General features: G+C 34.0%; 1 protein-coding gene across 3 annotated transcripts in view; it reads right to left on the minus strand.

Moving 5' to 3' along the window:
• Fam3c (FAM3 metabolism regulating signaling molecule C) overlaps positions 1-13240 on the minus strand; it is a 45207-nt gene that overhangs the window by 5842 nt on the left and 26125 nt on the right. For all 3 annotated transcript variants that reach the window (XM_046422429.2, XM_046422430.2, XM_046422431.2), the window contains 3 exons: positions 6938-6996; positions 5421-5471; positions 3361-3445 (listed from right to left, as the gene is read on the minus strand). In XM_046422429.2, coding sequence (XP_046278385.1) covers positions 3361-3445; positions 5421-5471; positions 6938-6996 — 195 coding nt within the window. The remainder of the gene's footprint in view (positions 1-3360; positions 3446-5420; positions 5472-6937; positions 6997-13240) is intronic.

The following is a 13240-nucleotide window of genomic DNA, read 5'->3' on the forward strand; positions in this document are numbered from 1 at the left end:
CGAACCCAGGCCCTGTACGAGTTAGGCAAGCACTTTACTGCTGAGCCACAACCCCAGCATCACAACCCCAGCCCCAGAGAACAAAGGTTTTAATACTACCAGGAAGACATGTAGTTCTCAGAATAAGATGAGACTCCCAAAACTACTAGAAATTTTGCTATGAAGTGGGAGTAATGACAGGACCCACTGTTTCACAATAATGACATAATATCATCACAACAAAGCAAGACAGTCTGTCCAGAAGGGTACACATATTTTTAATCAACATAAAAAGAGAATAGCAGCTCTAAGATATCTACATAAGTGTTTTAAAGTAGATCTAAGCCTCCAGACCCACAGAAGGCACACAGTTAGGTTCTACAGGAACTTGTTAATATAATCTTTGAAGCAGTATCAGTTATTTTACAAGATGGAAAAATGAAGATGCTGAGACAAAAAAAGTCAAAAGTTGAAGTTTTCCAAAAATACAAGGAAAATTTTAGAAACTATGGTTCCAATTCCTACCACAATTCTGCAAGAAAAGACAATGAAGAAATCTACAAGCATTAAAATGAAAGAAGGAGGGGCTGGGGATATAGCTCAGTTGGTAGAGTGCTTGCCTCGCATGCACAAGGCCCTGAGTTTGATCCCCAGCAACACACACACACATACACACACACGCACAATAATAATAAAAAGAAAGAAAGAAAGAAAGCATATAGTGGGAAAGAGAAAGGAATTAAGTAAAGTCAACTTAATGACATTTTAGCTATTTCAGCTATGGAGGAAGTAGATCAGGGTACTGTAATTAGCATCATCTACGGATTTCAACTAACAGTCTCAAAAAACAGCCTCTATAAATAAAACAATAAAATTGCAGCTGGATAATATGCTTATTGAGGTACACTGGAAAATAGTTTCTGCAGTTCATTATCAGCTGAATCCTTTGGAAGAGGAGGCCTCTGGTAGGGTAGCACACTGCTCTTGAGAAACATTTTTATCAAGGACTTATATTTGGACATAAAAATGACTTTGGAGAGAGTACAAAGCCTAGATCATGGAAACCTCATATGACAAATGTCAGAATCAAGACCAAGACAGTCCAAATCAGCAAAATTAAATTTAACAAGAATAAATGAATATAAAGTTCTTCATTTAAATTAACAAAATCAAGTTCTGAATGGAGAGAAGGACCTGACTTGGCAGTGGTTTAAAAAACAAAATAAAAGTCTAAGATCAAATAAACAGATTCTAGAATTTAACTTGACCAAAAACTCATGAGCCAAAAATTTGATGTGATTATTTAAAAAAAAAAAAAAACTAATAGAATACCAGTCTACATGAATATTCAAAGAAATGTAATCTCTAAAACAGAGCAAGAGATCATCTCCACTGCACTCTGCACTGGCCAGACCACATCTGGAACGCTGTATTTAATTTGGGACAGTCATTTTAAAAGAAACAATAATCAGCTAAAGAATGCCCAAGAAATGTAGCCAGGAGTATAAGTAGAACAAGAAACTAACATGATAAAAGGTAAAAGAGGTCTGTGTACTGAGCCTAGAAAAGAAAAAAGTAAACACCAATTAGCTTTAAATTCTTGGAGAACATATTTATTGTTTTGTTGCACAACTTACCCAAGTTCAGGATAATCAGGAGAATTTAAAGGGAGCCCACCCTGGAGCACAGCACTTCTCTATGAATCTGCATTAGTTTTGTTTTAGATAGGGAAACTGCATGGGTATGAAAGTGAAGATATTTACAGAGCACTCCAGGGAATCTTGCCCAGGCTTGCGTGCTGTTTTAGATAGCCTTTAAGGTTTTTTCTTAATCTCAGGCATCTACACTGAAAACTTCCAGTTAGGCTACAATTTATTATTAGAATATTAATAGATTAATAGGTTAAGGAGAACAACGGTTCTCATTCCAAACAGGTATAACAAAAGAGTGTAGCCTCAAAGAAAGGTCATGTGGGGCTAGTCAGAAAAGGGGTTTAAAACAGCCAAAGGGTTTAAAACAACCAAAGCAAAGAGCAAGTTACTTGGTTTTTTGATAAGGAAAGTGTAATTACATCCTGTGTCGTCCTATTCAGATATGTGAAAATGGTTCAACTTGCCAATTTTACGTTGATCTTCAGTTTACAAATCTAATATAGCCACAGGTGAACCAGAAAAAAATGCACTTTGTGAAATGACTTCAGTTTATATTCCCTTATAAAGAGGCACTATTTTTTAAAGTTTGTATCTGCAATAATGTAACCATATGTTATATATGCTTTAAAAAAAAAATCAGTAAATAGAAGACATGCCATATTCCCGTGTGAATCTAATAGTTTTAAAGACTTTTTAATTAAAATATGTAAGAATATTTTTTATTCTTTTTTTTTGGGGGGGGGGGGGTACCAGGTATTGAACTCAGGGGTACTTGGCTACTAAGCCACATCCTCAGCCCTATTTTGTATTTTATTTAGAGACAGAGCCTTAAGTGGCTTAGTGCCTCACTTTTGCTGCGGCTAGCTTTGAACTCTCAATCCTCCTGCCTCAGGCTCCTAAACCATTGGGATTATAGGTGTATGCCACACCAAACCCAGCTATTTTTTATTTTTGATGGAAAAAATATTAAAAAAAATTTTTTTTAAAGACGAATGTTAGAGGTGGCTTAGCCCCACCAGTCAAGAAGTATACTTACTTTTCACACAATAGTTATAAAACAATTGAAATAGTGTCTTTGAAAACAGCAAATAAAAATTTGTCAACAGAACAAAAATTCCAGACACGAAACCAAGTGTCTGGCCCTAGTTACACAGAGTCTTCCGAATGGATTTTTAGAAACGCAGAAAAATGGTAAAATAATGGGAAAAAAATACACTAAATATCAAATGTGGAATGCAAAAATACATCTCAGTTCTAAAAGGAAAAGACACTACAAAGAGAAATTCACAGACTCAACTACCTGACAATTAACCTTAAGATAAAAGTACAAAGTCACCATAAATTTACAAAACTATGAACAAGTGATATACAAAAAAATACATTTTAACATGAATAATGGTTAATATCTTGATAAACAAGTAAGTATGGGTTAACTTGAATGCAAAAGATAATTTAAAAAAGAAAATACAAAAAAAAATCTTGTGAGGAAAAAATTCTAACCAAAGAAGGCATGTTCTTTTAAAAAGCCAAATATCTTTTCAACACTTGTAGAATTGGACCTTTTTAAAAAAATTCATAACTTCTAAGAAAAATATAAATTTGGCACAATTTTTAAAAATTCTGTTTAATAAAATACCTTTTTATTTATACATTTTTTCAATGAAAATATGTTTTTCTTATCATTACAAATCAGAGCCCCAACAAGTTGGATAAGATTTTGCTTACGTACTTGGTTGCTCCATCGTCATATGTTCCCATCAAGACTATTGTTCCATCTTGTATGGCCTTCAGAAACTCAATAAATGGTGCCACATCTGAAGAAAAAGAAAGGGTGGGGGGTTTTCTTTTTAAATGACTGAGTAACCATCAGAAATAATCCCTAGAATTAATATTATAAAATGCAAATTATTCATAAAACAAGAATTTATAATGAAAAGAAATCTAAAAGGAAGACAAATCTTACAAAGTTTAAAAACTGCCTAGTTTGTCCCTTAATATGATCCCACCATCAGCCTACAATTTTCAAGTCCTAATTTATCCTATGTCTTTTGTACTGATATCCTGAGGCTGAGGAAAATCCAACTCAGAGCCATGACTTATAAAGTGAAAGGTATCACTCAGATATGAACAACTGTGTCTATGGAAAGCCTGATTCTGAGATCTGTGGATAAACTTCAGGAGAATGGCTCATGGACTACCTGAATGTATGTAAAATTGTTTGTATGGGAACTTTTCTAGAAAGAGGATACACTGCTTTCATCCAATTCTCCAAGAGATATGTAATTTTTAAAAATATCTATAAACTCACAGATTTCAAGAATTTTCTAGATCTATCTTTTTCAATGAGCTGGGGCAAGGAATGTAGGGTATCACTAAAAGCCAAATTAATTACAGCAAATATCACAATCACATCATCTTGATATTGGTCCACAAGAACATCAAAATAAACCACTCAGTGACTAAATCACCTCACATATGGAGTTGTCTACAAGGTCAGGTTGCCTTATAGCCCCCTAACACTATTTCAAAGCTAGTTTACTTCAAATTTACTTAATTTTTTTTCTACAGAAAAGATTCCAAAGATTTTCTCTGAATATATATAATAATAATGACATTTTCAATTCAGAAAAGATGGAACAAACAAAGCAGCTAACAAATTACTCCCATTAAATGCAAAGATGGCAACAAACTGCAACTATTTAATTGGAAGACTATTTTCAGAGGAATTCACTTTCCTGTGATGAGAAGAGTGAGGACCACCAGAACTTCCTATCACACTACTGCTTCCAACAACAGCTTTCTAAAAGGCTCTCCACGTAACACATTTTGGTAAGACCAATTATGCCTTTACAATCTAAAGCTGATGGTAACATTTTAAGTTTACACAGTTTTGACAGCCATAAAATGTTCTTCACATCTTATTTGAGAAATAAATAATACACAGCATCTCATTTTATAAGAAATGCTATATAATCTGAATTGTTTGAAAATTCTCAACATAAACTTAAGGAAGCCTAACAGTATTGCCTTCTAGGGAATATATATATATATATATATATGGGATGGAGAAGTGGAAACCAACTTAAAGAACTAAAAGATAAACCAGTGTTGGTCTCCCTTCCAACTTGAAGAAGAAACCCTTTCCTTTTGGGCATCGTCTTCTTCAAGCTGCCAGCTTCTTGCCTCTGTATGATGGTGTCTTTTCCCATTCCTTGAATGACTTCCAAATACAAAAGGGAAAAATGTTTTTGGATTGTACTAAGTCCAGTGAATTACAAAGAAAATCTATTCCTTCTCTTGAATATTCATGTACTTTAATGGCCATACTCAAAGGTAGAACTAGGATGAATGGGATTACTATTTTTCTAAAACCTGATAGTTTATTTGTATATTTTGAAGGCTCCCACTTATATTTTTGAGACTGAAAATTATATGTAAACAAACAGACTCAGTAAAAAAGGTTTAAATTGGTTATGGTGATCTTTTATACATTGTTTCTAATTTCAGACAGAAAGCTCAAGGAGCCCAGGGCTTTTAATTAGTTGTCCAGTAGAAAACAGGACTCAATTTGTTGTTGTTGTTTTTAAATCTTGATTTTTATATTATTTTATTCAATTACACACAACAGTTTTTCTAACAAAAATAAACTGTATACAATTTGATTATTAAAGTACAGCTGGACATTTCGTGAAAGGTTAGAGAAGCAAATGAACTAACACAAATGGTACCATTTTTCTCTCATTAATTGGCTACATTACATTGAGGTAATTCAGTCATATTCACACGTACCTCCTCCCCACATGTCAAAATACTTAGTGTCTAACACTTCTCCTGTTTTTCCTGAAAGAGATTGAATTCAGATCAGATTATGAAATTCAAATATTCCATACATTATGAAGACAAATGATCTCATCTAATGACTGATGTGAATTCACTAGCATAGAAGAAATTATTCTGAGATCTTAAAATCTGAATTGTATATATCTGAAGGGTAGTTTTAAAACAAGACTTTCTTGTTTGTTTATTTTATATTTGTCGCTTTTAGATACAGGTGACAGTAGGGTGTACTCTGACATATTATACATACTTGGGGTGCAAGCCATTACAATTTTGATCCCATTCTTGTGATTGAACATGATGTGGAGTTATACTGTTATGTATTCATATATAAACATTGGAAAGTTATGTCTGATTCATTCTCCTCTTTCCTATTTCCATCCTTCTCCCTTCCCTTCATCCCCCTTTGTCTAATCCAATGAACATCTATACTTCCTCTTCCTACCCTTCCTTGTTATGGGTTTCCATCCACATATCAGAGAAAACATTCGACCTTTGGTTTTTTGGGACTGGTTTATTTCACTTAGTATGATACTCTCCAGTTCCATCCTTAAATAGGACTTTCTCATAAATATTTTATATCAAAGAGTGGCAAACATAATTCACTGTTACATACTATTCCAATTCAAAGTTAAGTATATGTGTTATCAGCTTCCCTAATTTAAATCTTTTACAACAAAGAGATAGCTACTTGAATCAGATACCCTTTTATATATTAAAGACATTTTAAAATAAAATGTGCATTTTCCCTCATTAAAATTGATTAAATAGACAGATATTAAATGTTTTACTTAAGAAAATGAAGAAAGATGCAAAAATTTACATATTGTTGTGAAATATATAAAAACTACTTTCCTATACAACAAATGCGTAAGGTGGATAGTAACCGCTACCACCTTTTATGGCTTTATGGGATATTTATGGTACCAGAGTAGAGATGATCTGCATGCATATAGCCCTTGCTTCATGGCTCGGATTTTCAGATCTAATTCTGCAACACTGAAGATGGCCAGGATTCAATGAATTTATGAGAAACTTGTAGACAATATTGAAAAACTACAATAAATTCTCAATCTTTGTTCCTTCTTCTACCTATCCAATGAATAGTCCATTATCCTTTGTCATTTTATATACCTTCATGCCCATCTCCCTATCTTCATCATAATGATAAAATATGCATCAAATTTTCATTTAACATTTAACATAATTTAACATCAGATTCACTGTTTTCTGATAATCTCAAAGAACGTTTTCCACAGAATGATCACTACTGGGATACTTTCAAGAAAACATGCTATAAATAGACACCAAGTCTCCATCTATGGTAGTTTGGGTGCAGGTAGAGGTTGAGAGAAGGTTTTCATTTCAAAAGTGGATATAATCTGATTCCTTGACACTATTTTGCATTTTACTTTTAGGTACAAGAACATCCACTGAATATATCTATAAGCTACAATAACTATTCTTACCATTTGCCAAAGCAACATTGATCCCTCTTCCAACATTATTCTTCACACCACTCATCAAACTAAAAGGGAAAAAGTCAAGACAATTTTATTGGAATTAGATACTGCACATAAACACATATCACAAAAATAAAGTCATGCAGAAAATGAATATTAAATATACGTCAACTGTTTGACTCTGAAGAATAAAAGGCCTCTACTGAGTCAAAAAAGATAGTCTAACACAAATAATTTTAAACCAATGCTCTAAATAATATTTCCCAAATAATAATGCATATTTAAAAATACAGAGACTTAAACACTAGACTATTTCTTGCTGCTCTATGCCATACTATGTAATGCCATTTAAGAAAATCCTCACAGCATGTGGACATATGCATACATTCTTCACCATACTCACAGGATTGAGGGGTGGGGGTGAGGGGGAACCAAACTGGACAATCTCTTTTCTACTTTCTGCAGTTCAGTGTGATATGAAGTGATGTTACCTAAATCTTTTATCACCTGAAAGCAAGAAGAGTGGAGGAGCACTCTTCCATGAATGCTTCAACTAATTGTGAATGTTCTTCTGGTAATCAGCAACATCAACTGTGCACTGCTTACACAGCTACCATATCTAACCACAGGCACCATGCGGTCTGCCTGAGATAACCAACGTGCACTGGGACCTTTCAGAACACTACACAAAAAAATGATGTGGTGAAATGGAGGGCATAGTGGCACATTTGTTTGTTACCAGTTTAGTTTGTTCAGTTAGAATTATTAAGCTACAATTTTACAGGTACTTTCCATTTTTAAAATTCAAGGTAATAGTAATATTCCCAGGAGTGTGCTGCCAAATGTTTAAGAATTGGTTTAAAGTTAGGAGAATGAAGCAGTGTTCAGATACACAAGAATATACATATGCACATGTATGCACGTGTTGATTTTTTATATCAGTAAAGTTTGTGCAACTTACAAACTTTATTGGTATAAAAAATATGCAACATACAATTTCACAAATAAAGCCTATAATACTTTACTGTAAATTCCACATAGTTAACTGAGTCTCACAGAATGTGTTAACTGATTTTCATAGAACTCACACCTGTGGTTAACTATGGTTGCAGCTGATGACTGAGTGCAGTTCTAACACAAATGTTGGATATTACTTGTGTTTATGTTAAAGATTAAAGACAGTAAAAATGAAGACTTATGTTGAAACTTCACTTGCCTCATGATGTTAGCAAGATCATACAAATATTTTTAAATATTGGAAGATGATTTCCTCTTTTGTGTTAGTCACAGTATAAGAACTACAGAAAGACACACTTTTAATTTTAATCTAACTTAACATTTTCTCTCTCCAGTTCTTAAGCGCAGACCTTGAGTCTGAAAAGTTTCTGTAAAGATTCAGAGCAATCAGTAAAAAAGCTATACAAAGAGATGCACTCAAAACTGATATGAATAAAGATTTTAAAAAACATTCACAAAGTTCTTAGGAAGGCTATATAAAATAGAAACAAATACAATAAAAATAACAAAATGCCATATTTGAGCCCTCACATATCAATAATTATAATAAATGGAAGTATTTTAAATTTATCAAATAAAGACAGAAATTGGCAGAGTGGGTTAAAAAAGGACCTAACTGTACCTTGTCTCTAAGAAATTCACTTAAGTATAAAGAAAGTGGTAGTGAAGTATAATGAAAAGAAAGAGTAAAACTCAATAATAAAAAGACAACCCAATTTAAAAATGGACAAGGAGCTGCAGTGGAAATTTCATTGTAGAAGATATACAAATAGGCAATAAGCACATGAAAAGATCATCATGCATCTCATCCTAAAGGAGTCACAGATCAAAACCACAATGAGAGACTACTTCATACCTACTAGGATGGTGGTAATCAGAAAGTTAGGTGATAGTAAGTACTGGCAAATATGTGGAAAATTGGAACCCTCATCCACTACTACTGCTAAGGTAAACTATTGCAGACACTTTGATAAACAATCTGGCAGTTCCTAAATAGTTAAGTTACCATTTGAACCAAAATCCACTCCAGTATACACATAAAAGATGGAAGTATGTCCATATAAAAACTAGTATACAAATTTATAGGAACATGATTCATTATAGCCAAAGAGGAAATAATTCAAAGTCTATTGGGTAAACACTGTGTTATATCTAGACAATGGACTATTAACCAGCCATAAAACAAAGGACTGGTCAAGTAACAACATGGATCAATCTTGAAAACATTATGCTAAGTGAAAGAGTTAATTATAACTGACCACATACAATACCATTTATATGAAATATTCAAAATAAGCAAATCTATAGAGAAAGTAAACAAATGCTTATTTGGGCATTAGGGTGGGGGAGCAGGGCAGGATGAGAACATAGGAGGAGGGCAATAGCTAAAGGGTACAGTTTCTTTTTACTTTATAAAAATGTTCCAAATTGGAAGAGGTTGAACATAGCTATGAATTAAAATAAAAACTACTGACTGTACATTTGAAGTGAGTGTAATATCAGGTATATGAATTAAATCTGAGAATTGCTTAAACTAGTCTTAATACACACAAAAAATGTTTATGTTTTATTATATTACTATTGGCTCAATTGTACAAAATAGGAGGGAAGTTTCCTAATGTATTTGCTGCATTCCTTTTAGAAATACACTGGATACATAAATTCTATATTAATAATAAGAAGTAGACATGAGGGCTGGAGTTGTGGCTCAGTGGTAGCGTGCTTTCCTTGCATGTGTGGGGCACTGGGATCGAGCCTCAGCATCACATAAGTAAATAAAATAATGAAAACTACTAAAAAAAATAGATACAACTAGTTGTTTGATTAGTGATTAAATGCTACAGTGACATTTTCAAGTACAAATCACATCAGAGGAGACTGTTGTAGTTAAACCCATCAGAAAGCAAAAAAAAAAATTAAGGTGATGTAGAAGCACAATGGCACAGGCCTCCCACAAGAGGGCAGCAGCTTATCAATTTTTAAAAAATGAATTCTAATGGAAAATCTGAATCAAAAGCACTGAAGATTCAAAATGTATAATGGTTAGTTACTGCTACTAACAGAAGTTGAAATATTCTCTTTTACACCTCATGAATGTCTGTACCACTCACACCTCCAGGAAAAAAACGTAAAGGAAATGATTAGATCAATATCATACATCTGACAGTTTCTAGCTATTACTTAAAGTTGGAACTGGGTTTGGCAAACTTAGTTGAAAGGCCAAATCCATTCAGCTTGTTTTTTGTTTTGTTTTGACTTGGCTTACTACTTGTGGGCATAGAGTGATTTTTTTAGATTTTTAAATGGTGACATTTTAAATTATTATATAAGTATCTACATAATAATGATTTTACTTCTTGGCCCTCACAGCCAAAAATACTATATAGTTTCTTGTTAAAACACACACACACACACACACACACACACACACACACCTCCTATATATTTTGTACCAAATATTAAGATTATAAGAAGTAAAGTTGGGCTGGGGATGTGGCTCAAGCGGTAGCACGCTCGCCTGGCATGCGTGCGGCCCGGGTTCGATCTTCAGCACCACATATAAACAAAGATGTTGTGTCCACCGTAAACTAAAAAATAAATATTAAAAAATTCTCTCTCTCTCTCTCTCTCAAAAAAATTTAAAAAGAGAAGTATTTTCACTAATAACTTCATACAAACTGAAATCAGACAAGTATGCTTTAGATGAAAATTTTATAGGTTGAACAAGAGTTCAATTGGTTCTCCAACATGAACGGGAACAAAACCTGCAAATCCTGTTTTGTGTGACGCCTGAGGTTTACACTCAGAGTTTTCTAACTAATGAGGCATTTAAAATACATCGTAATCTCCAGAACATTACCTTGCCTTTACTTGTCCTTAATATCATGACTTTTTACTTGTCCTTAACACCATCCTAATCATAATTGCCACATTTTATCTTTATCAGAGTTTCTTAAGCTTAGCCCTGATGATACTGGAGGCCAAATCATTCTTGTTGAGGAGCTAATTTGTTCACTGAAAAATGTGTAATAGCATCTAAGTCTGCAGGTAACACTTCTACTGCTGTGATAACCTCAAATGACAATGTCACCCAAATCACCCCTGGTGAACCACATTGATATGGAAGAGTATTCACCAAAGTGAGTTTGTGTGTATTAAAAGCAGGTGCAAGAAAATACTAAAATTTCTACTTATGTATTTTTATTATCTACTTACACATTTCAGAAGTTGTACAAGCAAAAAGGCTCATAACCAATTGACAGGCAGTATCAAAGAGCTGGCAGCAATTAGCAATGGCCTCCCATTGTTCTATTCTACTTCTTACATCATTTTATATAACAACCAGATCATTTTTTCAATGTAAATGAAATCATAACACACCAATGTTTGAAAAACGTTTAACACTTCTCAAGACACTCAGGAAAAAAAAAAAATCTCAGTCCTTTACCTTCATTGCCTACAAGTTACGATGGTTAAAGCTCTCTAGAGCTTTCCCATTTCAGGGCCTTTGAGCAAGCTTACCCTGCTGTCTAGAATGCACTTCTCCACTCTTCATCTGGCCATCTTCCTTCTCATCCCTGGTTGTCAGACTATACATTGTTCCCCAAGCCTCACACCAAAGTTGGACACCTCATCTTGCTCACTCCATCAGTACTGACCACATCCTGCTGCCTGCATAGCTGGTGTCTCAATTTAGGATCACTGACTCGAGTTTACTTTGTAAGTATTTGTCACCCCAACCAGACTGTAAATTCCATGATAGGAAGATTATGCTTGAGTACTTTCTGAATAAATGAATGAATGATGCTTAGAAAATTCAGTCTTATTTAAACTTAAATTTTTTTAAGTTTTTAATATAAAAATAGAAAATACTGGACAAAGCACTGGACAACTTGGTCCTTGCAGTGTCTCTACTAGGGATCCCTCACCAACTATTCAATTACTCAGCCCCTCAATGGGGAATCACTTCATGACCTGAGACCTAGCTATAAAATCCCATCAACTATTTAATCTCTCTTGGGAATGGCAGAATGATTCTTGAAATGTGGTGGATTGGTGGTCAGTCTCAATTTTATGGTTAAAGAAACTGAAATAAAGTACAAATTCTACATGACATGCCCACCATGCTTGAACCAAATTCTCTGGCTTCAAGCCCAGTACTATTTCACAGGCTCCAATGCCCACAAACTTTTCTTTTCGACCTATACAATCTGGAGATAGAAAACCTGCTAGTCAAAGAGTTTGATCTCTTTTTATTTGTTATTAAACTTACTTGCTTGAAATGGATGGAGTAGGTGCCCAAAGATAATTTGTGGGCTAACTGTTCCAAAAGAAAATTCTCCCTATTGTTTAGAATCAAGCTGGGGTCTCTTTAGTCAAACAAGGTACAAAGGGATTAGAAATGTTTAAAAACACCTAGGAACTTCAAAATCCCAAAGTGCTTTATTACATATCAGTAAAACAGGAGTAGCATAACGAGAAATCAAGGACAATGGACTAACAATGGATCACCATTAGCATGAGGGAAAAGAAAGGAAGTAAGCAGAGACTTTAAAGATCATCTGGTTCAAGCCCTTAATTTTGCAATAAAAGTATTCCATGAGATTAAATAATCTTTTGCTCAATACAAAAGGGGCTAGAATAAAAAATAGCTTTTATATTAAAGAGACAAAGAGTTGGGAGGAACTGCTTAATTTGGGTAGTTTCCTTTTTAATCTACATCACCTTGCTCTTTATTCTACAAAATCAAGTGTCACACTTACTATTTTATATAAAGTTCAAAAAAGTTCATATAACTAGTTTTCCAGGCAATCAGATTAAAAGCAACAACTAAAAGTGGGATTTGCAATACAGAGGCACAGACTTAAATTATATGCGATAGCTGACACTGAAGTAGGATACTGTAGCATCTACAAACCAACACAGGAAACCATTCAGCTCAGTGGCAATTTATGCAACTACGGACCTGTGGTTATCACTGGATCATTTCCCACTTCAACAAGCAGCACTCAATTAAAATGAAAGGTGCTGGTTTGTAAGATAAAGTATTCATTATCCAGAGCAATGCTGTCGACTGAACTTTGCCACGATGGAAATCTATCTGGGATGTTCAATTCAGCAGCCACAAGCCACGCATGGCCACTGAGCACTTGAAATGTGACAACTGTTACTGAGGAAATAAGCTTTAAATTAATTTAAACGAATTAATTTTCTCTCTGGTATTTAAGAGAAAAGAGACACACTTGTTAGGTGGCTACTGAATGGGACAATGCAGATCTAGAGAATACACTC

Source organism: Marmota monax, unplaced genomic scaffold, assembly GCF_021218885.2.
Source record: "Marmota monax isolate L192 unplaced genomic scaffold, Marmota_monax_Labrador192_F-V1.1 WCK01_AAM20220418_F8-fsc00027, whole genome shotgun sequence".
Lineage (NCBI taxonomy): Eukaryota > Metazoa > Chordata > Mammalia > Rodentia > Sciuridae > Marmota > Marmota monax.